General features: G+C 49.4%; 1 protein-coding gene across 1 annotated transcript in view; it reads left to right on the forward strand.

Annotated features, from left to right (window-relative positions):
• Positions 1 to 24237, forward strand: part of WWC3 (WWC family member 3) — a 638290-nt gene that overhangs the window by 560790 nt on the left and 53263 nt on the right. Inside the window, exon 19 of the mRNA XM_086934786.1 lies at positions 3766 to 3930. Within this exon, the coding sequence (XP_086790912.1) occupies positions 3766 to 3930 (165 nt within the window). The remainder of the gene's footprint in view (positions 1 to 3765; positions 3931 to 24237) is intronic.

Consider the following 24237-nt stretch of genomic DNA (forward strand, 5'->3'; position numbering starts at 1 on the left):
TTTTTAAACTATCACGGTGTGACAGATGAAAGCGTAGACTACCTTTATTGAGATAAATTTTAAAACATGATGTGCAAGTGTTCTGTCTGAGGGCCCCTCCAGAAGATATAGAAGGGTTGGAGAGAATATTAAAAGGGTTCAGCAATGAGGCGAGAAGTTCAAGAAAAAGGATTCATGAAGGTCAGTCACCAAGAGCAGTGCTGTCAATACTGAAGGCAGAAGCTTTTAGCAGGTGATGGTGAATTTCTCTGTGATACCTGTAGCAGAACCATCTGGCTGCAATTATTCGGATCTAAAGCCTTTGCTAATGGTAAGAAGGGAGTTAAATGGAGAGTAATGGGGTGGTGAAAACTAAAAATGAAACTTTGTTGGAAGAAATTGTAGGAGGGTAGTAGAATGCCATGTTATGTTAATAGGAAAAAGGGAGGGTCTCTAGCATTTAAAGTATTGGGGTTGCTGAAAGGGGAGAAGAGAGGAGGGCATCCATCCTTCGACTGAGATAAAAATTACCAAGTGTTTTGGCTCTCCCCCTCAAATGTGGCGAATGCCAATCTGGATAGGGTCTGAGCATTGACAGGTCTAGAGCTGCTCCACCTGGAGATCTGCCTTTGACACCCTTCAAAAGTATGAGAATCGCAGACTCAAAATTTGTCTTTTCAGCCTAGAGCGATTAGGTAAAATCTGGTTGTGTAAAGTGATAGTTGCCAACTTTGACCGGCAGTTCATTGCATCACACATGCTTGGGGAGGGTCCTTTACTAATCAGCGTGTTTAGAAATACACAGGACAATCTTGGGTCTGCACCAAACCAGGTGGGCAGGTTAAATCGTGACAACCAGAGTCCCCACACCTTCCCTGGCTAAGAACCAGGCGCACATCCATGCTGCCCCCCCCCCCCCCCCCCCCCCCATGTCCTTTGTGGGCCAACATGAAAACATGTTTCAAATAACTTTTAAAAGCCTCTCGGGCCCCTCCAGGGAAGAGTCGGCCTTTGCTGGGATAGCGCCCTGGGCACAAATACATTTGGTGCCCTTCCTGCACCTGGTGAATAAAATGGGGTAGCAGGGGGTCCCTTTTGTGTAAACTGGTCATTCACACATCAAAGCAGTAATTCAACCACCCCCTCAACACAAACTTATCGGCACCTCCCCCAAATATACTGATTCACTCTTGCATAGCCGGAGTATGCTAATGCTGAGTTGTTGGTGTGAATGGAAGTGATGGTGTGTGTAGGTAGGGGTGAGAGGGAGATGGGAGAGGAAGAATGGGGGGTGCAAAACGGCACCTGCAGCAATTAAAAAAAAAATAAGACTCAAAACAGTTTAGACTGAATAATGGGAGTCAAGTCAGAGGGGTGCTGACTAATGCAGACAGTTAAGTATGCCCTTCTGAATTGTGGCGCCCTGGGCCAGGCTCCAGCTCGCCCATCACAAAAGCCGACCCTTCTCCACGGAGTGGAAGACACCACACCTGTAAATATTTATTCTTTGTCATGGCAAAGCCCTGCACTGATCAAAACGACAACCACACACACGGTCCTCAGGTAAATGAAAAGATCGCACAATAGGTGTGCGCGCTCTCAGCTTATACGTCTTTTGGTTGTTGGAGTCCCTTGTCCAGTTTATTCTCGCATTTTTTTTATTCAAGTGCACAGAATTAAAATTATGAAAATCACAGAACACAAGTTTTTGGAAAACGTCACTTTTCTTTTGTAACGTATTGTTTGCTACCTCTTGCATTTTGTTTGCTTTTGATACTCGCACAAGTGCCACCATTGCCTATGTAACGTTTGTTCTTCCCACACAGCACCCCCTCACCTCACCCCACACAGCACCCCCTCACCTGACACAGCACCCCCTCACCTCACACAGCACCCCCTCACTTCACACAGCACCCCCCCCCCCCCCCAGCCCTCCAAACATCGCACAGCATGGAATTCAAGCACCTCTTACCTGCGCGGGTCATGAACTTCCACCGAAAACTGCTTCTCCCAGTAGTAGAGGTTTCCCATGAGGTCGGCCGGCCCTCAGACTCCCCCCCCCACCCCCGCGGGACTCCACTTCCTGGCGCTGGTCCCTGACGGCTCCAGTTAGGAGCGCTCGGCGGGCGGGTGGGGGCGCTGGCCTTAATACGGCTTGTAGCGGCACAATGGGCAGGCGGCACCCGCTCTGAAGCCAGTATTTGCCGAGCACAGGGGGCGGGCAGGGCTCTTGGGCGGGCACACACAGACAAGCCCCAATGACCCCATAAGCCCTAGTCTGACCCTACCACACCAAAGGCTCGCCCCAACACCTCTCTACTGCCCATCACGCGTTCCCGCAGCAGGAGGTGTATGCGAGGAGTTTCACTGCTAGGCGTCTGCCGAGAGAGCGCCCACGTTAGCCAGTCCCTGTCAGAGGGCTCGTAGCGGGGCAGCAACAAAAACAAGACCATTCCTCTGAGTTTCCCTGGGCTAAGGCTTCGCAATAGACACCTCTAGCAGCCGCAGACCACAGTTCCTATGAGAGGGGGGCTCTCGAAACAACCTTAAGCCTGCGCTAAACACAGAAGACAGAATGGCGCCATAAAGATAGAGGTGAGACTACAAAAATAAGGCGCTGCTAACAGAGAGAAGAACGGACTGCCAAAGAAAATATGAAACCAGCAGCTGCCATATTTTAAATGTGTACTGAGGCAACGAATAGTGCTAGAAGGTGGCAGCCAGAATGACTGGAGAACCCCGGTCTGAATCCGGATCCTGGAGGGAAGCACTTCCGGGTCGCTGCGGGCAGCGTGGCGGCCCCTTCTGGTCACAGCGCTTCACAATAGGAACAGAAATGATCCATGAGAAGATTACGATACGAGTGAACACGTTACAAAAGCAGACGTTAAGTTACATGAGGCAAAAGTGACAATTGTGAGCAAACAAAATACAAGAGGTAGCAAAAGGTACATTACAGGAGGAATAGACTGGGACCTCGGCGAGAGGGAGGGTGTGGGGGGGCGGACTTAAAAAAGAGACAAACGCCCACGGATCGCATCAAGCCGGGGAAAAGAGTAATTGACACACATCTCTTCCAATGGCTAGCCTCCATTTACGAAGCTAGCCAATGGAAGAGAGAGGCGGGTTAAAGCCCCACACTGTTGAAGTCATTAAATCTTTGGCTCCGCCCCCCCACCTCTTCGCAGTGGGACGGTAGCCTCGACCTAAAAACCTAATGGCCTGGCCATAGAACATGCCCACACCCCAAAAGTGAAGAGATTAGTGGGTTCACAGCTTAACCTTAGTGTCTCCCTCCTGCCTTTCTCAAGGTCATGGACTAAGCTTATGTTTACTATCCCTTGGGCACTCCATTCTGATTCCTATGTTTTCTCAGAACTACTCGAATTCATATTTCTTAATTTCACATTTTCTCAGAGATGTAGGAACTCTTTACAGTGAACATACCTGTAGAGTCTGAGGTTTCTAGCTGACAAGCAGTAGAGATCAAAGTCTAAAGTTCAACAATTAATGAGCATTTAACTTGTGATCGCACCTTGCCTTAAACTACCAGTGAGGGTGAGGGATCAGACCTGAGATACGGCAGATAATAAAGCTTCTTATAACAAAGCTCAAACAATTTAATTAATCCAAAACCAAATTGTTTTATTAGATGTACATTTTGGCCGAAAGTGAGTGGTGGAAAGTTACCACAATGATACTGTAAAATAAGCATAGTTATCGATTTTTTAACCCTTTTAGATCTATGTAGATAATCTGTATCTTTTCTTTTAATATTTCCTGTAGGTGGATAAGGAGACCAACACAGATGACTTATTTCCTGAAGAAGTTGGCTTTCTTCCCAAAGAGAGAACTAGCCGCAGGTCACGTGGTTCTCCTTTTGTTCGCAGTAGTACTATTGCACGTTCGCAGACTTTCACGCCTGGAGCCCGAAGTCAGTATGTTTGTAGAGTAAGTATAAACTCGCATTTAAATAACACTTTCAAATGGAAATGTCTTCTGACCCTTCTGAAAGGGATAGCTTCCATGAAGTAAAGGACAGGACTGGCAGTCTTTTCTGCAGTGTAGCAGCAGAAAATGAGCCACCTCCCTTTCAGAAGAGGCAAGAGTGATTACTTTGACCAGTATCCCTGATACAGCTGTTCAGTCACTCATGGAGTACAGATGTGATGCAAGATAAAGGTTCCAGAAGCAAATGGAGAGACAATCAGGTCAGAGTAACAGTGTGCATTTATGGAAATGGACATCGGAGCCAAAAATGATGGGGAAAAGAAGTGAGGATCCCACCATAAAAGAAGGTGATAATGCGAGCATCTTGTCTAATATTCAAGTACTAAACATTTAAATCTTTTGTTTCTGTTGTATACTTCGAACTGCATATTCCTCACCTTATGAGTACCCCAATACCGGATATGGAGATTTTTCTCAACACTGCTCCTGTGCAACAGCAGGTGGTGTTGTGTGGCTCCATGTCTACTTCGCCTCTCCTATAAGTGATGCTGGAACCACCCATGTGAACCAACCCTGTGCACTGATGACAGTCTTTCTTTCCATGTATTTGGACTTGGATCCGGAGCTTGCTCCCAAACTTTCTTGGCTTTTGACAATTTCTCAAAATTGTTTTCAGTGTGCAAAGGAACATGTCCCCTCCAAAAAACTAGATGGTTTGAGCCTTATTGGGACTATCCCAAGCAGGTGTATGTGACAGACCCTCATGAGATAGGTCTCTGGGGTCTAGGGCCTCCCACGGCTCCAAGGCTTATGAAGATTGAGCCTGAATGAATTTCAAGGCAATCCAGGTCCGAGAAGCCAAACTTAGTCACAGGACAGTATCGGAAGGTGTGTAAACCTGTTCCCGGTTGTAGTCAAGGGTGCGGATAGACTCCTGTTCTCACAGCTATCCTATAAAAGATTTTCTGCTCCCTTCAAGTCTTCAAGGAAGGCTTAATCAAAGGAAAAATCTCAAGAATATTGAAGCAGGATTCTTTGTGACAGCGCGGTCTCTCCTTTGGCATTCTACCTGTGTAATAGAACTTTCTCAGTAGAGTTGGGGGAGGCAAGATCCAAATCATTTAGTTCACCGTATGGGGTGCCCCAGGGGTCATCATTAAGCCCTACCCTTTTTAGGTCTCGCCTGTCGATGCGCAGGCGCATCAAGCAAGCGAGAGTATTGGGACTTATCCACTCTTTCCCCAACTTGCAAGGAATCGTGGCGATTCCTTGCAGTGCCCGTGACTTTTAAGCTCAATGCGCATGCGCATTGAGCTTAAAAGCGCGTGCACGTCCGTCTTGGTTTACCCGCTCCGCCCCCTCCCCTTCCCGCCGTGTCGCATTTCTCCTCCCCCCTCCCCTCTCTTCCCTCCGTCTTGTTTGTTATTTTACCCGCTCCGCCCCCTCCCCTTCCCGCCGTGTCGCATTTCTCCTCCCCCTCCCTTCTCTTCCCTCCGTCTTGTTTTTTTTATTTTACCCGCTCCGCCCCCTCACCTGCCCGCCGTGTCGCATTTTTTTTTAAAACCCCCACTATTTGTTTTTGTCCATGTTGTTGTTAATCTCTCATCAAAGACACAATTTTGAATGTGTATCTGTGCCAAAGAGGATAAAATGCAAGGCGAACAAAACAGGCAGTTCTGGAATCAATTCAACTCTAAGGGGTTTTCGTAATATTTATCATTGTGTGATGTTAAAATTGCACGAGCCATTTAATGTACAGTTTTGGAGCCACGCTGCCGAAAAAGCTTTTATCTTCCCACACGGAGCGGCTCACTCGGTGAGGGTTTCCCGGTCGGCTCGAGCACCAGCAGCCTCGCAGCAAGTCTGAAGCCCTAACGTTACTGGGACTCAGTGGATAAAACCAAGTGGATAGCAGCCGAGAAGCAGAGAGCCTGACAGCAGCCGAGAAGCAGAGAGCCTGACAGCAAAAATTCCACAAATCAGCGTCCGCGTCCTTCGATCACGTGACACATGTTTTGCTTCCGTCCCAGGCGATTACAAAAGAAAACTTACTTCCTCATCCTCACGTACAGCATTTGGAACAACCAGATTTGGCTGTTCTTGTTCCAGCTTCAAAGAGCTTTACAATTTAGCGACTAAAATGGCCAATACATTATCGACTTCATTCCTATTGGATTAGAGTGTCGTATGTGTTCGAGGCATGTGGGCTGCTGAATTCATATCTGTGCATAGTCCGCCACCTAGTGTTGGGTCCGGATGATTGCACATTGTTGTCCTGGAAGAGTCTTCGAAGTATCACGAGATAGGTGGCTCCTCCCCTGGACTACAGTGCGCATGGGCATCGCCTCCATCCCCAGATTGTTTTTTTCCGCCATAGGGTTCGGATGTGTTTTCGGTTCCCTCCTTCGGAACCGATAGTTGTTCGATTTTACTTGAGACCAAAAGGTCTTTAGGCTGGGCGTCGGTATAGTTGCGTTCGGGTTCTCTTACTGACTCTCAGCTCCAATATCCTACTGCCCTTCCACGTGCTTCGACGCGGACGGGCCTACACTACCGTATTTGCGATGGAGCGGACTCCATTCAAGAAGTGTCCGCTATGTCACTCGAAATATTCGCACCTCGACGTGCACCCTGTGTGCAACACATGCTTGTCACCGGATCACCGTGAAGACACCTGCATGGCGTGTTCAAAGTTTAGGAGTAAGAAAACTTTGAAGATTCGCCGGGCCAATCGACTCCAGGCACAGTTGTCGGCTTCGGCACCCCCACCTGATGACATCTTTCAGGAATCGATCGAGGAGGTGGCCGGCGTACAAGAGTCGGACTCTGGCCCCGCGTCCGAGGAAGAGGCCTACGACGCGGACGAAGAGGCCTGCGACGAAGTCTCCGGTGAGGTAGGGGACGACGAACTGATTTGTGCCGCGATGGGAGATAGCTCAGAGGAAGAGCATCCCCAAACGGACTCCGGGGTTTCCCCCCGTCATACGGCCCAGGTTGAGGGATCGCCTTCGGGCCTTACCCGAGATCTTACTATAAGTCCTACGTCCCCGCCTCCGGGCCCGGTCACGGACATTTCTGGCAAGAAACCGAAAGTGAAGCCAACCGGTCCCGCACCCTCGGATGCGAAACCGAAACCGAAACTGGCGTTGGTAAAGAAGGTTCTGGAGGCGTCAACTTCCACAAAACCCAAAATGGCCGACTCGAAGAGCCACGCCAAGATGGCCGACCACAAAAGCCGCGCCAAAATGGCCGACCCGAAGTCCTCTGGGTCGGCACCTATGGTGGAGACTTCCGACGCGGCTGCGTCGGCACCGAGAGGGGTCGCGGACCCGAAGACGGCTTCGAAGAAGCGTCACGCCGACGGTGCGACAGGCCAGGGGGCGTCGGCACCGAAGAAGGGGCCTGCCGGCGACCGGGCTCTCGGAGACGAAGAGTCGCTCGCGACGGTTCAGCCCTCGGCATCCCTTACTAAGAAGGTGGGAGAATCCTTGAAGCGGATCCAACAGTACACTGTGGTTCCCAGCCAGGACACTGTCGTGCCTAGGCCCACGCCGAAGCCTGCCAAGGAACAAACGCCCATCCGTTTTACCCTTCCTCCCAAGTCGGCGCCGAAGGCCTTCGCGCCTAAGCAGAGCGGACATTCTCAGGAAGTATTGACGCCGAAAGCTGCCTTGGTGGTATCGAAGCTTCGGCTCCAACCGCTCGCGGTGGAGGAACGTCGAGAGGTGACAATCGACGCCAACACCGGAAAATTGTCGCTCCTCAAACGAAAGATTACGTCGGAGCCGCCATTGGAACCTTTTAGGATTCCACTTAAGAGCAAAAAGTACTCTGCGGACTCTTCGGCTCTGATGGAACCTCTGTCTCCACAAGCCATGGAACGCTCGCCGGACCATTCCCCAGTGCCTGAGGTGGACGAGGAGGACGACGAGTACAACTATCCTGCGTACTCGGATCCGGACGAGGAGCAGGTGCCCTGGACGGCAGGAGGCGACACGGACGACCTGCAGTCAGGTCAGGACACTCAACTTTTCGCCACAAAGACGTCCCCGACGGAGGACTCGGCGGCGTTTAATGCATTAATAGAGAGAGCTGCAGCGAACCATGACGTCGAACTGCACTCAGACCCTGTGGATGCGGACTTCTTGGTCGACACCTTCTCGGTAGCCGAAAAGCAAGTCAAGACGCTACCTATGCTCAAAGGGGTGCTGAAGCATGCACAGGAGGTATTCAAGGAGCCCACCCGGGCGCGGGTGGTCAATCCTCGCATCGACAGGAAGTATAAGGCGGCGCCCACGGATCCCACGTATATTAAGGGACATTTGCCATTGGACTCCCTGGTGGTGTCCAACGCTCGTAAGAGGGCGAATTCGCAGACTACTGGTGATGCTCCTCCCCCAGACAAAGAGTCCAAGATCTTTGAGGCATCAGGCAAACGCATTGCTGCACAGGCAGCAAACATCTGGAGGATTTCTAACACCCAAGCCCTGCTTGCACGTTATGATAGGGCCCATTATGACACATTAGAGGCCATCCTACAACACTTGCCTGACCAATACAAGGAGGCGGGGGAGATGCTCATTCAGGAGGGTAAACTCATTACTAATGCATCCATCAAATGTGCCCTAGATGTAGCAGACACTGCCTCCAGGGCTATCAATACAAGCGTGTTACTCAGACGCCATGCCTGGCTTCGAATTTCTGGGTTCAAGCCCGACATACAAACCACATTACTGGGTCAGACGGTGAATCCTGACCATCTGTTCGGCCCTGAGGTGGATGCCTCCCTAGAGAAAATGAAGAAAGATACCGAAACGGCCAAGTCTATGGGGGCTTTACAAAGTCAGCAGTTTCGGGGTGGTTCTTTTCGCCGCTCCAATTCAAGAGGCACCTCAAGAGGCCAGGCATCCCAGTCCACGCAATACTACAAGGGTAACACCCAGTCCTCGTATAACAACAACAAGGGCAGGGGTGGCTACAGAGGCAATAATATCAAGGGCAGAGGACGTGGAAACAATGCCTCCAGGTCCACCGCCTCCAACAAGCAGTGACGTCTTGTCACTTCCCCCCGATCACACAACACCTGTCGGGGGGAGACTACAGCAGTTCCTGCCGGCGTGGAGGTCCATCACCACGGACAGGTGGGTGAGGTCTCTTATCCAGTACGGGTACTGTCTAGAACTTACGTCCATTCCACCGGACATACCGCCAAGAGGCCGTGCTATGTCCGACGAGCACTTGACCTTGTTGCAGCAAGAAGTACTAATCATGCTGCAAAAAGGGGCGATAGAGCTCGTTCCATTGCAAGAACGGGGAACAGGGGTTTACTCCCTGTATTTTCTGATTCCCAAAAAGGACGGATCACTCAGGCCGATCCTGGACCTCAGGCCCCTGAACTGGTACATCAACTCAGAGCACTTCCATATGCTCACATTGCAGCAGGTGCTTCCCCTGCTTCAACGGGGGGACTTCCTAGCAACGCTGGATCTGAAGGATGCCTATTTCCATATTCCCCTGCATCCTTCACACAGGAAGTATCTCAGATTCAAGATCTTAGACCAGCATTACCAGTTCAGAGTCCTGCCGTTCGGGGTCACCACGGCACCAAGAGTTTTCACCAAATGCCTAGCGACTGTAGCAGCGCATCTCCGTCGCCAGCACGTCCATGTCTTTCCATACCTAGACGACTGGCTTATTCAGGCAAAGACGGAACAGCAGTGCGTAGACCACGTGTCACGCACCATTCACCTCCTGCACGATCTGGGATTCTCTCTGAACTACCCAAAGTCCCATCTCCAGCCCGCCCACGTGCGACAGTATCTGGGCGCGACAATCAACACTCTGGCGGCCACTGCGCAGCCGAGTTCAGTGAGAATCGCCGGTATCCAGGCGCTGATCCAACGATTCAGACCCCAGACCTCGCTTCCGGCGAGGGTGTTCATGCAGCTGATAGGCATGATGGCCTCCTGCATCTCCATTGTCCCGCACGCGAGACTACATATGCGTCCGCTTCAGGAGTGCTTGGCACGTCAGTGGACTCAGGCTCATGGGCAACTGACAGACCTAGTGTTGGTGAGCGGTCGGGCTTACAACTCTCTGCATTGGTGGAATCCACAAAACCTTTGCAAGGGCCGACCATTCCAAGAGCCTGTCCCACAGATCATCCTGACAACGGACGCCTCTCTCCAGGGATGGGGAGCGCATGTACTCCATTACACAGTGCAGGGGCTATGGACACTTCAGCAAAGGAAGATGCACATCAATGTGTTGGAACTGATGGCAGTCTTCATGGCCTTAAAGGCGTTGAAAGTACATCTGTGCAACAAGGTCGTGTTGATCCGGACGGACAACATGACGGCCATGTACTACATCCAGAAGCAAGGGGGAACACACTCTCCACAGCTGTCTCATCTGGCTCAGAGCATGTGGAAGTGGGCCATTCAGAGGAACATCTTCCTCATGGCAGAACATCTCCCAGGCAAGGACAACCAAATGGCGGATCTGCTCAGCAGACACAGCCATCAGATGCACGAGTGGGAGTTACATCCATCAGTACTCCAACCGTACTTCCAAAGGTGGGGTCATCCAGAGATAGACCTGTTCGCCACAAAGGAGAACGCAAAATGCCAAAGCTTCGCCGCCAGGTTCCCACACCCCCAATCACAGGGCAATGCGATGTGGATGAACTGGTCAGGCAGATTTGCGTACGCTTTTCCCCCAGCGCCTCTGATTCCGCTGGTGGCACGCAAGCTCAGGCAGCACTCGATGACTCTCATCCTGGTTGCTCCAACGTGGGCTCGCCAACCGTGGTACACCACGTTTCTGGAACTCTCCGTGGTACCGCATCAAAGGCTTCATCTCACTCCCAGCCTTCTGACGCAGAGCCATGGCGACATTCAGCACCCAGATCCGCAACAGCTCAACCTGGCGATCTGGCTCCTGAAGTCCTAGAGTTTGGCTACCTCAATCTTCCTCCCGATTGCATGGACATCATTCGGGAGGCAAGGAAGCCCACTACTAGAGCTTGTTACGCGGCTAAATGGCAGAGATTTGTCATCTACTGTGTGGACCACAGCATTGACCCGCTAGATGCTTCCATTCAGAACATCATATGTTACCTTTTTCATCTGTATCGATGTAATCTAGCGTACTCTTCCATCCGCATTCACCTGTCTGCTATGGCAGCATACCTCCAGAATAGGCAGCACCTGTCTCTCTTTAAGGTCCCTGCTATCAAGGCTTTTCTGGAAGGACTCAAAAGGGTCATTCCACCAAGGACTCCACCAGCTCCAGAATGGAACCTCAATGTGGTTCTTACAAGGCTGATGGGTCCTCCCTTTGAGCCACTGCACTCTTGTGAGCTCCAGTTTTTGACTGGAAGGTTGCGTTCTTAGTAGCGATTACATCGCTACGGAGGGTAAGCGAGCTGCAGGCGCTCACCATCCAAGAACCTTTCTTCCAGGTACATGCTAACAGGGTGGTGCTCCGCACTAACCCTAAGTTCTTACCAAAAGTGGTCTCACATTTTCACATAAACCAAACCATTGAATTGCCGGTGTTTTTCCAAAACCCAGAGACGCTGGCGGAGCGGATGCTCCACACTCTTGATGTGAAGAGGGCCTTGATGTATTATGTGGACAGGACAAAAGATTTCCGCAAAACCAAACAACTTTTTGTTGCTTTTGCCACTCAACACAAGGGAAACGCAATCTCCAAAGCAGGAATAGCTAGATGGATAGTAAAGTGCATTCAGATCTGCTACGCTAAAGCAAAGCGCACTCTCACTATACCACCGAGGGCCCACTCCACTAGGAAGTTGGGGGCCTCTATGGCGTTCTTAGGTAACATTCCCTTAGAAGACATCTGTAGAGCAGCCACATGGTCTACCACTCATACTTTCACCAAGCACTACTGTGTAGACGTGCATTCAAAACAACAGGCAGCTGTTGGTCAGGCTGTTCTAAAAACGCTTTTTCAGACTGCTGCAGCTGGCACGGGCGGCCGCCGCTAATGGAGGGACTGCTATGTATTCTATGCACAGATATGAATTCAGCAGCCCACATGCCTCGAACTGCAAATGCTACTTACCAGTATGCATCTGTTCTTGGCATGTAGGGCTGCTGACATTCATATCGCCCGCCCTCCTCCCCGGCGCCTGTCGCAGCTGCAGTATGTATTCATATACAAACATATGCTCATAGCATGGTCATCACTCACTTCTTCACTCCATCTCTGCCTATGGCTCAAAACAATCTGGGGATGGAGGCGATGCCCATGCGCACTGTAGTCCAGGGGAGGAGCCACCTATCTCGTGATACTTCGAAGACTCTTCCAGGACAACAATGTGCAATCATCCGGACCCAACACTAGGTGGCGGACTATGCACAGATATGAATGTCAGCAGCCCTACATGCCAAGAACAGATGCATACTGGTAAGTAGCATTTGCAATATTATACCGAAAGATTTGATTTGGAGTTGGTAAACACGCACGCCACACTTCCTGGCTGTTTGCAAATCGACTGCAAGTTTTCCTTGCTCTTTCTCTGGGTTATCTAAAGGCAGGCATTGCTAATCGAGGAAGGGAAAGGAACCAACCTCCGCTCACCCTCACTCTCACTCATCCTCACTCACCCTCAACCCCTCACCCTCACTCACCCTCACTCACCCTCAACCCCTCACCCTCACTCACCCTCAACCCCTCACTCACCCTCACTCTCACTCATCCTCACTCACCCTCAACCCCTCACCCTCACTCACCCTCACTCACCCTCAACCCCTCACCCTCACTCACTCACTCTCAACCCCTCACCCTCAACCCCTCACTCACCCTCACTCTCACTCATCCTCACTCAACCACCCTCAACCTCACTCACCCTCAACCCCTCACCCTCACTCACCCTCAACCCCTCACCCTCACTCACTCACCCTCAACCCCTCACCCTCACTCACCCACCCTCAACCCCTCACCCTCACTCACCCTCAACCCCTCACCCTCACTCACTCACCCTCACTCACTCACCCTCACTCACCCTCAACCCCTCCCCCTCGACCCCTCCCCCTCAACCCCTCACCCTCACTCACCCTCCCTCACCCTCAACCCCTCACCCTCAAACCCTCACTCACCCTCAACCCCTCACCCTCAACCCCTCACTCACCCTCAACCCCTCACTCACCTTCAACCCCCTCACCCTCACTCACCCTCACCCTCACTCACCCTCAACCCCTCACCCTCAACCCCTCACCCTCAACCCCTCACCCTCAACCCCTCACCCTCAACCCCTCACTCACCCTCACTCTCACTCAGCCTCAACTACTCCCCCTCACCCTCACTCACCCAAAACACCTCACCCTCACTCACCCTCACCCTCACTCACCCTCAACACCTCACTCATTAATCTTTATGTAGCCCCACTAGCAGGGATCATAAGGGAAAGCGGTTTTATTCCAGTTTCCTATGCAGACGACACCCAGATGGTGGTGTCCATTAGCAAGGATGCTAAAGAGACAGCGAACAAATTCGGATCATGTATGGCCCAAGTCAAACAATGGATGCTGAATAACTGCTTGAAGCTAAATGGGGATAAAAGTGAAGTACTGGTGCTGGGAGCTGATCCAAACACATGGTCCCCGGAGTGGTGGCCAGACAGCCTTCGCAACTGTCCAGTGCCAGTAGAAAAGGTGAAAAATCTTGGTATGACTCTAGACATCAAACTCTCATTTGATGCTCAGGCCAGCAAAGTGGCTTCATCAGTCAGGTATATAGTGAAAATGATTAGGAAACTTCTGCCTTACATTCCAGCAGACACGCGGAAAACTGTGGTGACTGCCCTGGCCTTGTCAAGGATAGACTATGGGAATGCCTTGTACGCTGGGGCCAAGGTCCACATTCTAGCAAAACTACAACGTCTGCAGAATGCAGCGGCAAGGATGGTGCTGGACATTCCCAAACATGAGCCAATTGCCCACAAATTGAAAACCCTTCACTGGCTCCCCATTACCGAAAGAGTGCAGTGTAAATCGCTATGCCTGGCTTATAAGGCGCTTCACGGATTCGGCTTGCAGTTTTTAAAAAACCATCTGAAACCGTACGAACCCGCTAGGCTTCTTAGATCAAGCCAAGCCAAATTAATCCTGGTTCCTAAACATAGGCGGGCCAGATGGGGAGGGAGGAGCTTTTTACTACACACAGCAAAGGTATGAAACCTTCTCCCAATCTCTATTAAAGACAGCCCATCCCTGCTCTCCTTTAGAAAAGCAGTGAAAACCTGGCTCTTTTCTGCCTTCTAGACTCTGTACTGTCGATCCAGAACCGTGATTTATCACAGCGCCAAGACGCCATGGGCGTTCGCGCGCTCTATAAAATTATAAATCAAATCAATCAAATTTTTTAACAGACCAAGCACTCCTGACATTAAGGTTCTTTCGGTCTCTGTCTTGGCCCCTTTCTGAGGAGTAGATTCCAAAGCGTTTAATGATTTTCAGGATCCATCTGCAGTGTTTCAACAGATAGAGGCTTTTAAAGAAACCGTGTTGCAAATGTTTGGCACTCTTCCAGCTCCCTATGGCATCCCTTAAGGTTCCAAGGATCTGAGGAGGCCTCCAGTCGGAATACCGTTGACTGATTAATCTTTGATGCGGTCTGTGCCTCATGACCCCACTGTGTGGTCTGTCCTGACTCCAGGGCTGACACCCAACCTGACTCTAAACCACGCCGGTCCGTGTCACATTGACCCCACGACTTCAATTGTTTTGTCCGACCCAAAGATGATTCGGACACTACCTTAACAGAAGTTGCGTCCCCCACAAGCTTTTATCTTCGCCAGTCCAACCTCACTCTGATTCCAGCCTCACTCGGATTCCAACAGAATGCTGCCTTTACCTAGGAGTTGCCCATAGTCACTCCAAACCTCTTTGGTTCAGACTTGGAACATAGTCAACATGGTCTAGAGGACTATAATGGAGATAACTGTGATGCTGAATCTCATTATTACGATTATAACAATGTATCAATGGACCGTCAAGAGACCTGTGGACACTGGGTTGAGTCCCCCATACGCCCCCTCCCCACCGGTTCTTCCGCAGTAGAATCTACCTCCTTTGCTGTGATTGTCTTGCTTGCAGCCAAAGTTCCTGACGTACAGCTCTGGCCTTTTGAGGTCTAAACTGATGTCCTCACGGAAGTTCCACAACTTGTTCTTGCTTGCTGGTAAATAGTGAAGTGTCTAGAGGACTCAGACCTGATCCCGAGAACCCACCCTTTCTCACTCAACACCCTACGCCTGAGTTTGATGGTTCAGGTGTCCACAACTACACTGAACTCAACCTCATTTCCTACCACACCTCCTGATAGAGAATCAAAATATATGGAGGCATTTAGGAGAAGAGGGTGTTTTCCTCAGCTACTCTCATCTTTTATTCAATGCTGCCTTTTAGGCAGAATACTCACATGTCTTGTGGGACTTGGCTGATGAGCTATTGCTGACACTCATTGATGAATATTACGCAATTTTAGCTCAAATAATTCAGGATGGTCAAGATGCAGAAAAGTCCGTCATCCACTTTGGTCTGGACACTGCTGGCTTTTACAGCAGGATAGCTGGTGCTTCAACACCATTTGTGGATGAGATAGATCCATTGGTTTCTCTGGTGACATCCAAGCATCCATTTGATGGTACCCATTTCTTTGAAGATAAAGCGCTTCAAAGGTAGTAGGCCATAGCCTCTCCCTCTGCCTGTTTGCACTCGTGAGGCAGTATGCACTGACATTTCACCCCTTTTGGTACTTCAAAAGTTGTTTAACTCCATGACCTCACCTAGGCCCATCACCCCAGCAACAGGCTCCTCACGATGCTGGGGATCCAGCCCCCTACTTCTGCACTCAAGCCACTTTTGCTTGCCCCCGGCACACGGCCACACTGTTGGAGGCAGGAGAAGTTATTTCCTCAATGAGTGGCAGAGGATCACATCTGGCAAATGGGGTGCTCCTTATAGTCCAACAGGATAAACCTTTCCATTCCTGCCCAAACCACTGCATATCCCACCCACAACAGAACGGATTTTAAAGGACCATTTATCCATTTTTCAGCATGAAGCCCAGGCTCTTTTAGACAAAGGAGCCATTAAGAGGGTTCTGACCTCGGAAATGAGGACTGGCTATTACTACTGTTATTTCCTGGTGCTGAAGGATGGAAGCCTTCATCCTATTTTCGTTTTTCATCCTCTCAACCTCTTCCTGAAAAAGTACAAGTTCAGGATTCTCACATTGGCCCAGGTTATATCTTCTCCGGATCCAGGAGACTGGATGGTAGCACTGGACATGCAGCATGCCTATTTTCATATCCTCATCCTACTTCCTCGAGACATTATTTGCAGTTCATGGTCAGCCAAGACTATTTTAATTTTTCTGTGCTTTCCTTCTGTCAGTACAGTGTCTCTCAGGTGTTCATGAAAGTGATGGCAGTGGTCACAGCACACCTTCAGAGGTTAGGTATACCGGTTGTCCCCTACCTTGATGACAGGCTTTTGAAGGAGAGCTTGTCTCAATCAGTTAAGCCACCTCCAGACGGCGGCAGACCTCTTGACATTGTTAGGGTCTCTGATCAGCGGGCCCAAAATCACACCAGAGTTCTTTGGGACAGACTCCTGTTCATCAGAGCCATTCTTGATCAGGTGCAATTTCAAGCCTTCCCTCCGGTTCAACGAGTCATTGACATTTAGGCTATGAACCCGGTGCTTCAGCCCTGGGTCTTAGTAAGAGTGGCTCTGAGACTTAGACTTTTGGCCTCCTGCATTCTGCTTGCGGACTATGCCAGTTGGCACATGTGGGCTCTGCAGTGGATACTGAAGTCTCACTGAGCTTGGCACCAAGAGAACCAGTTGGATTCCATCTAGGTTTCAGAAGAGAATGCAATACAACTACAGTGGTGGCTACTTGACCGAAAGTGGAGATGCAGCAGAACACTCTCCCTATGCCACCCAGTGCTGATGTTAGTGACAAATGCGTCCCTGCTGGGATGGGTAGGCCTCCAGTTAGAGATGGCAATAAGAGGAGTCTTCTTAGTGACTCCAGATTGTATCAGGAGAGTGTGATACCCAGATATTATGGGCTTGAGAATCTAGCCTCCGATAGACCTGCTGCTTAGGAGGGTTTTCTGTTGCAGCAGAATGGCAGGAGCCTGCATCTGTGTGCGCGCAATATGCACATCCATATGTGAAGTTTGAGCAGTGACATTTGACTGCTTTTTACATCCCTCCCAAACTTGTGGCTATCATTCTAGTGGCTAGGCATCCATCTACAAAATGGGTTTGCACCGTATGCTGTGATAAGTTTGTTGCCTAGTGTAGCCCCCACCCACCCCCCTATTGATACTTTGCAAGCAAAGTTGTTGGATTATTTGCTTTTTGTGCTGTCTTTATCCCAACAAGAACTTGCCATGGGAACTATAAAAGATTGTCTGTGCTTTCGTCCTTTTTGTGTTTACTGGCCCAACAGTTCTTATTTAAATCACCTGTTCCCACCCAAACCTTTTGTGTACCCATTTAACCCAATGCACTGCTGTCCTCTGAGCCTCCTGACTCTTAATATAGTCTTTCTCATTGGGAGAACCTCGGTGCATAACATGAGAGAACTGCAAGTGTTTTTTCAGTTCAGTCTCCTCACACCACCCTTTTCCCCATGCGAACTGGTGGTGTTGAGTTCCAGAGTGGCATTTCTGCAAAGGGTTGTGACCTGCTTTCGTGTCGCCAGTCATTCACTCTTGCGGCATTCTTTGCTGGACCTCTCACCTCGAAAGTGGAGGAGAGATTCCACCCACTTGAACCCCAAAAGAGCCTTGAGTTTTTGCATCTGTCGTACCAAGGACCATGGGGTGGACCACCTGCTCTTTGTTGGGTTCTCTGGGGCAAAGAAGGGTAAGGGAATGCAGAAAAGGAAAACATTGAGGTGGATAGTCCTCTGTGTTCTGATCTGCTATGCATTGCCCAAAAAACAGCATCCAGAGGGTCTGAGGGCTCATTGGCCCAGAGCCAAGACTGCTACCACTACATTTGAACTTTAAGTGCCTGTTCTGGACATCTGTCAGATCGTGATGTGGGCGTCGTTCACATGTTTACGATCACTACTGCTTCAGTGGCTAGATCTGGCAGAAAGGCACTTTGCCCACTCTGTCCGGCAGGAACTTTTGGTTTGAGCCATTGCACAGACCCACCACCTTGGGAGCTACAGCTTTGATAGCTATTCAGAAGACCTTTCTGGTGGCACTCTAAGTGCAGATCCTCACCACCCTCCTACCTCCCTTTTCCGTGACATCGTATCTTTTTCTGTCTATAAAAAGTCAAATTTTTGAGATCTGCACACTGTTACATATGGTCAGTTACTGAGCTTCCTGTCTGATGGTGCAGACAGAGTGAAGAAAGAAACTGACGTCAGCTTGCAGCTGTGGCCCATATGTGCGGCTTTGGCGTCACTTCTGGATAGGTTGATGTTGAGGCATAACTGCAGGACATCACTTCCTGGTGTGCGGGAGCAATGCTGAGAAAAATCTCTGGATCTAGCCGTGCAACGGGGGAATTCACAAGGTGAGGAATCTGTGGTTAGAGTATCCACCAGAAAGAGTTTTACGAACGGAAAATATCTTGCTGATTTTCACAGATTGATAAAAGTGCAACGCTTCCCTCCTGCAAAGTGCACAACCTATGAAGATTCCCTCTTGAACCCTGTTGCTGGCTAGTTCATAAGATTATGCCAATCCTCTGGCACCATTTAGGTCATGGATGCCTCCCTTGAAGGAGATAGTCATATCGCAATAAACTGGGATTGCAATACCGCACCTTTGATTACTATCAAAATTGTAAGACTATTCCTAAATCCACTTTTAATTCACAAGTCGAAACACATTTTCCCCTATCGTGACCTTTCCAGCAGTATCGAAACTGCTTTAAAAAATTCCTGCATCAACTATAGATGTGGTTAAAGTCTGTGAACACCATGCAGAAAATATCTCGTAGTGGACACACAACAGCATTAAACTCTTTGCTTGCTGGTCCTGCACGACTTGCTGGACACCTTTAGCACTGTAAATTGATATCTTAAAAGGTTACCTGTTGAATATGGCCAGATTGTTCCAGACAGACCTTCACTTGTCCTTTTCCATCTGACCACACCTGAAAGCTAACCGCGGGTCAGTTTGCACTCTCTGTAATAAAGCACTATTATTCCTTTTCAGCTGTAAATTTAGGGAGAGGCTGATACCTTGTGTGGTGGAATGTTGTTATTGAGAGTTTTCTTTCAGTTTTATTAGTCATGGCAAGATATCCTGAAGGTTTTGGAAGTGGAGTGCATAAGATGGCTGCTGCCTTCAGGGAAGTTATTTTGCATCCTCACCAGAGGTTAATTCAGAGCACCATATGGTCCGTATTATTTGATTGGTTATTTATAAAACATAACTACACTGTAATTTCATGTAGCTAGAATAAGTAGTCTGAATATCTGCTATCAAGAATTCTAACAGGAAGATTTTTAACAAATTCCTAAAACAAAGCCAAGTAGATTTGGAACAAAAGGCCTGTGTAAGTGAGTTCCACATTCTTGCAGCTGCCACAAAAAAGGCACCATCACCGAAGGACAGAGTTTTAGAAACTGCTAGAAAGAGTTCATCATTGGATCTTAAGCTGCAAGAAGATTTTTAGCAGCTAAATTTGGATGCCATAAATTCAGCAGACAATATGTGCATGGCTTTATTAACAATCCCCATGGCTTTGAAAGCAATTATGTTTCTCACATGTAGCCAGTGGAGTTGTTTTATGAAGGGAGAGATGTGCTTATGTCTAGGTCCATTGCAAAGTATACAGGCTACTGGCAAAGCTAAAATGGATTGGCTGAATGGTAGTGGGAAAAGTGAAACATTGCATTCAGAAAGAAGGCACTTAAATAAAATGCATGGTAAAATAATTCAATACAGTACCTGCACAGAACGGTCATAGTAGGAAAATGTATGAAGTCTCTTCTTACGTATACACTTGCTAGGGCAGCATTCAGGTTAGAAAAATATGTAAGCAAAGGGAACCCTGAAACTCACCCCAAGGTGAGGCTTGTTGGTTTTGGCAACCCCAACAAGGAGCACAAAATATGGCCCCCTTTGATGAGGTGCAGGTAGAAGGAATCTGCAATGTCAGATTTTGAGTAATCCGCCTGAGTGGTGGTGAGACACAGCTTGCAGAAGGGTTGATTGACGTAACACTTCAAACTGCAGCAAAAAGTGTCTAGGTGAATTACGGATGCAGTTATACATAGCGGAGCAGGAGGTTTACTTAAATTCAAGTAGGTGGACCAACATTAGCAATAACATTTCAGTGCCTTCAGAAAACATAAATGTAGTCTCCAGAGGACGTAGAGAAACTGGCATATAAGCTGTTATGATCCCTGAAGAAAACAAACAGTCTGATTGCAAATTATCACCAAAACAGTCCAAAATGACGTATGTATTGTTTGTGTGATCACAAAGTGTGACTAGTTAACCTAAACCTGAAAGTTCTCCCTACTGCACTGAAAATCCCAACTCTGAATGGAAAATTTTGATCCAACATGATTTATCTGAGAATGAAGTGTGTTCAGATGATCCCTGGGTCGGTAGGTACTGCATAGGCAGTACCTACCGACTTGGTGGTGGCCTCCAAACTGAAGGATGATGTAGTGACTGGTCACTTAACTGGAGCCTGAGCTGGTCTTGTCATTCCTTTCTGTGGTCTTGCAGGAGGCTGAGCAGAACAGAAATCTAAAAAGGAAAACTCCAGAAGCAAGTCCTTTCTCCTCGCAGATTCCCACAGAAAAACTTTGATTTCTATCCATTCCCATTTACAGTGATGTTGTAGTCTGCCTAGGCATTTTTTGAAAAGGAAAGAACCAGTAGATGTTGTGTTCACCTACACTGATGAATTCAGCTTTCTGAAGTATTTGCACATTTTCATCCCATCACCTGGTATATTTCACAGTCCATTATTTTCATTTGTTATGTTACCAGGCTTTCTTGGCTTCTACCCCTGGATTAAGCTATGAGTTGGGCCTTTTTTCTGAACTTCTTCGGCAGCCTGCATTGCTTGCTAGCCTTTGAAGCTCAAAGGAACTTATCACGAGTCCTTTGTTTTAGTATCTGTGAAGTTGCCTCTAATTATCCTATGAGCTTGACCTTCGTTTTCCTCTTCTGACTGGCTCAGAGCTGCACATTAGACAAGGGAATCTGCCTTACAGCTGTACTGTAAAGCTTGAAAGCTTCCTGTGACATGCCCCCTAGTTACTATTCACCTTTGAGGGGACTAGTTTTTAATTGCCTAGTGCAAACAGAAAACCCTTTGAACAAGAGCCCGTTATCCTACCGATCCTTATAAATCTGTCCTACCTGGCTTTGCCACTGTGCGGAGGCCCTGTTATGGGTTAGAGGGTCTGTGTTGTTAGGCTCCGGCCTGTAGTTTGGCTGGGATTCCCTTGTCACTGGCACATAATGCCATTAGGAAGCAGAAACCAACTCACTCTCTATCTCAGTACTGTACAGGAGCCATGCCATGACTCCACCAGGACAGGTGTGACCTGCCAGCTTACTCTTACTATTTGGGAAAAAGTGGTGTTGCACCCACCTCTCTTGTATCTAAAACGGTTGGGGCACTCCCTGGTGCAGGTGTGTCTGGGTGCTGGGGGGAGGATATAGGGTTTTCCAAGATGAAACACAAAACTGTGGCAATGACACCTTGACTGACAAAGGAACTTGGCTCTACAAATGCCCCTAATCGTAATCCCTTTTGTAAGTGAAAAAACACTACATATATTTCACCTACAAGTTCTTATTGTACGTTCAGGTCATGGCATCACCTCTGTGCCGATGACACCTTGTGGTACAGAATAATATAGAGATGTGAATCGAAATTTGCCTAGCTTACGTAACGGTAAGTTTCAATTCTATTAAGGACACGGAGGCGAGGATTATGCTGTATCTTCCTTCTCTTTATTACCATAAAGACTCCACAGCAGCTTAGGAAAAGATATAATAAGAACAAAAAATGCTTTAAACATAAAGCATTGACGTGATGTTCAACAAATCAAACAACAACTCCCAAGAGTCTCTTTGCATAACAATAGTCCATAGTCCTTCCACTCTGTCCATCATCACTATATAACCGGACTTCTCATCATCTTCCTCCTCTTTCTTCGCGCAGATCACGCTTGAGCCTCATTGGTCCTGTTTAGCACCGTCGTTGCCTGTCGAAAAAGGAACAGCATCAGCGAGGTGGTCCAGGAATGCGACAACAAGGCAAGGAGCATTCAGTGATTAACACAGTACCGACAATGTAAAGGAAAACGCTTTACTTACTGCCATACGGGTGGGTAGAGACACCACTGTAGCCTGGGTGGGATAATCCTCGCCTCCGTGTCCTTAATAGAATTGAAACTTACCGTTACGTAAGCTAGGCAAATTTCGATTCTATGTCAGGACCGGAGGCTTCAGATTATGCTAGTTCAAAGCTTACTTACCACCAACTGGGCCAAATCCACCACCGGCTTAAAATAAAACCTCTTGAAGGTGGAATCCGAGGACCAATCCGCCGCTCGCATTAGGTCCTCCAGACGAGCACCCACCGAAAATGCCTTGGAGGCCATGGCCCCCCTGGCGGAGTGCGCTCCAAAGAGAGAAGTATTGATGCCTGCTTCCTGCATGACCCACCGCACCCACCGAGCAATAGTGGGGGAGGAGACAGCTTTGTGTGGCTTCCGCAGGGCAATCAACAACTGACGCTCGCCCGGAGGGCGCAGATCCAAGGTCAGGTCCTCATGTGCTTTGAGGCATTGCACGACACACAACTTAGGAGTGTCAAGAAAAGCTGGATATGAAATAGAACGCGACGACGTTTTCGTGCGTCGGCCTACCGTAAAAGCAACCCCATCCGGGGAAAAAATGCGTGCAGAGACATCCAGCGCGCGCACATCAGAGACGCGCCTACAAGAAACCAAACATAACAACATGGCTAATTTCGCCGACAGCTCTTTAAGCGACAGATAGGAATTGGCCGGCCACGACAGGAACACATTCAGAACCAAATTCACGTCCCAAAGGACGGAGTACCTGGGTTCCGGAGCCAGCGCGAGGCGGACAGCTCGCAGAAGCTGGCACACAAAAGGATGTTCCCCTACTGGGTGGCCATCGATGTTGTCATGGCCAGCCGAAATCGCAGATCGAATAGCATTGATCGTCCTATACGCTAGGCCCTTGTCGGCCAAATGCGCCAGGAAGTTCAGCACGGGAACGAGGCCCGCGACCAAGGGATCCAGATCCCTTCGTAAACATCAACGCATCCACTTAAGCCAAGCGGATCTGTAACGCTTCGTCGTACTATCGGCCCATGCTTTGGAGAGCAAGTGCTCAGCTGACCCCGAAAGGCCCGGGAGCGACCAGCGTCTCCTGAGAGCCTCCACGCCACGAGGCGGAGAGAGTTCTGCATGACGAGGGGATGCGGTTCCTGATCCGGATTTGTCAGGAGCAGAGGAAACAGGGGGAGTAGGATTGGAAAATCCCAAGAAAGTTCCAGAAGAACCGGAAACCATACTTGCGACCTCCAGAGCGGCGTAACCAACACCAGCTCCGCACCCTGGCGGCGTATTTGAGCCGCCGTTCGCATTATCATGGAGAACGGGGGGAACGCAAACGGCTGTTCCCGACTCCAATCCTGTAAGAACGCGTCCGTGGCCTCCGCTAGAGGGTCCGGCCTCCAGCTGTAGAACCGCGGCAGCTGGTGGTCGAGACGGGACGCAAAGAGGTCCACCGAGAAGGGACCCCAGAGGGAGTGTAGCCACCGGAAGACCTCCGGATCCAGTTTCCACTGGCTGGCGTCCCTGAGATGTCGGGAGTGCCAGTCCGCTACCTGATTGCACTGGCCTGGCAGATACTCCGCCGTCACCGCAATGTGACGGGACAGGCAATAATCCCAGAAGTCCTTCGCCAAGTCCGCCAAGGCGCGGGACCGAGGACCTCCTAGATGGTTCACATAACGGACCGCCAAAATATTGTCCATCCGTAACAGGACACAAGCTTTGACCGAATCTTTGGTCCAACAACGAACCGCGAAGGAGCCCGCAAGGAGCTCCAAACAATTGATATGCAATTGTTGTTCTTCTGAAGACCAGGCGCCGCCGGTGGAAAAATCCCCGCACCGGGCGCCCCAGCCGGACCTGCTGGCGTCGGACTCTATGATCAGGTCCGGAGCCGAACCGAAGATCGCCCGACCATTCCATGCCTCCATGTGAGACAGCCACCATGACATT

Source organism: Lissotriton vulgaris, chromosome 8 (genome assembly GCF_964263255.1).
Source record: "Lissotriton vulgaris chromosome 8, aLisVul1.2, whole genome shotgun sequence".
Taxonomy (NCBI): Eukaryota; Metazoa; Chordata; class Amphibia; order Caudata; family Salamandridae; genus Lissotriton; species Lissotriton vulgaris.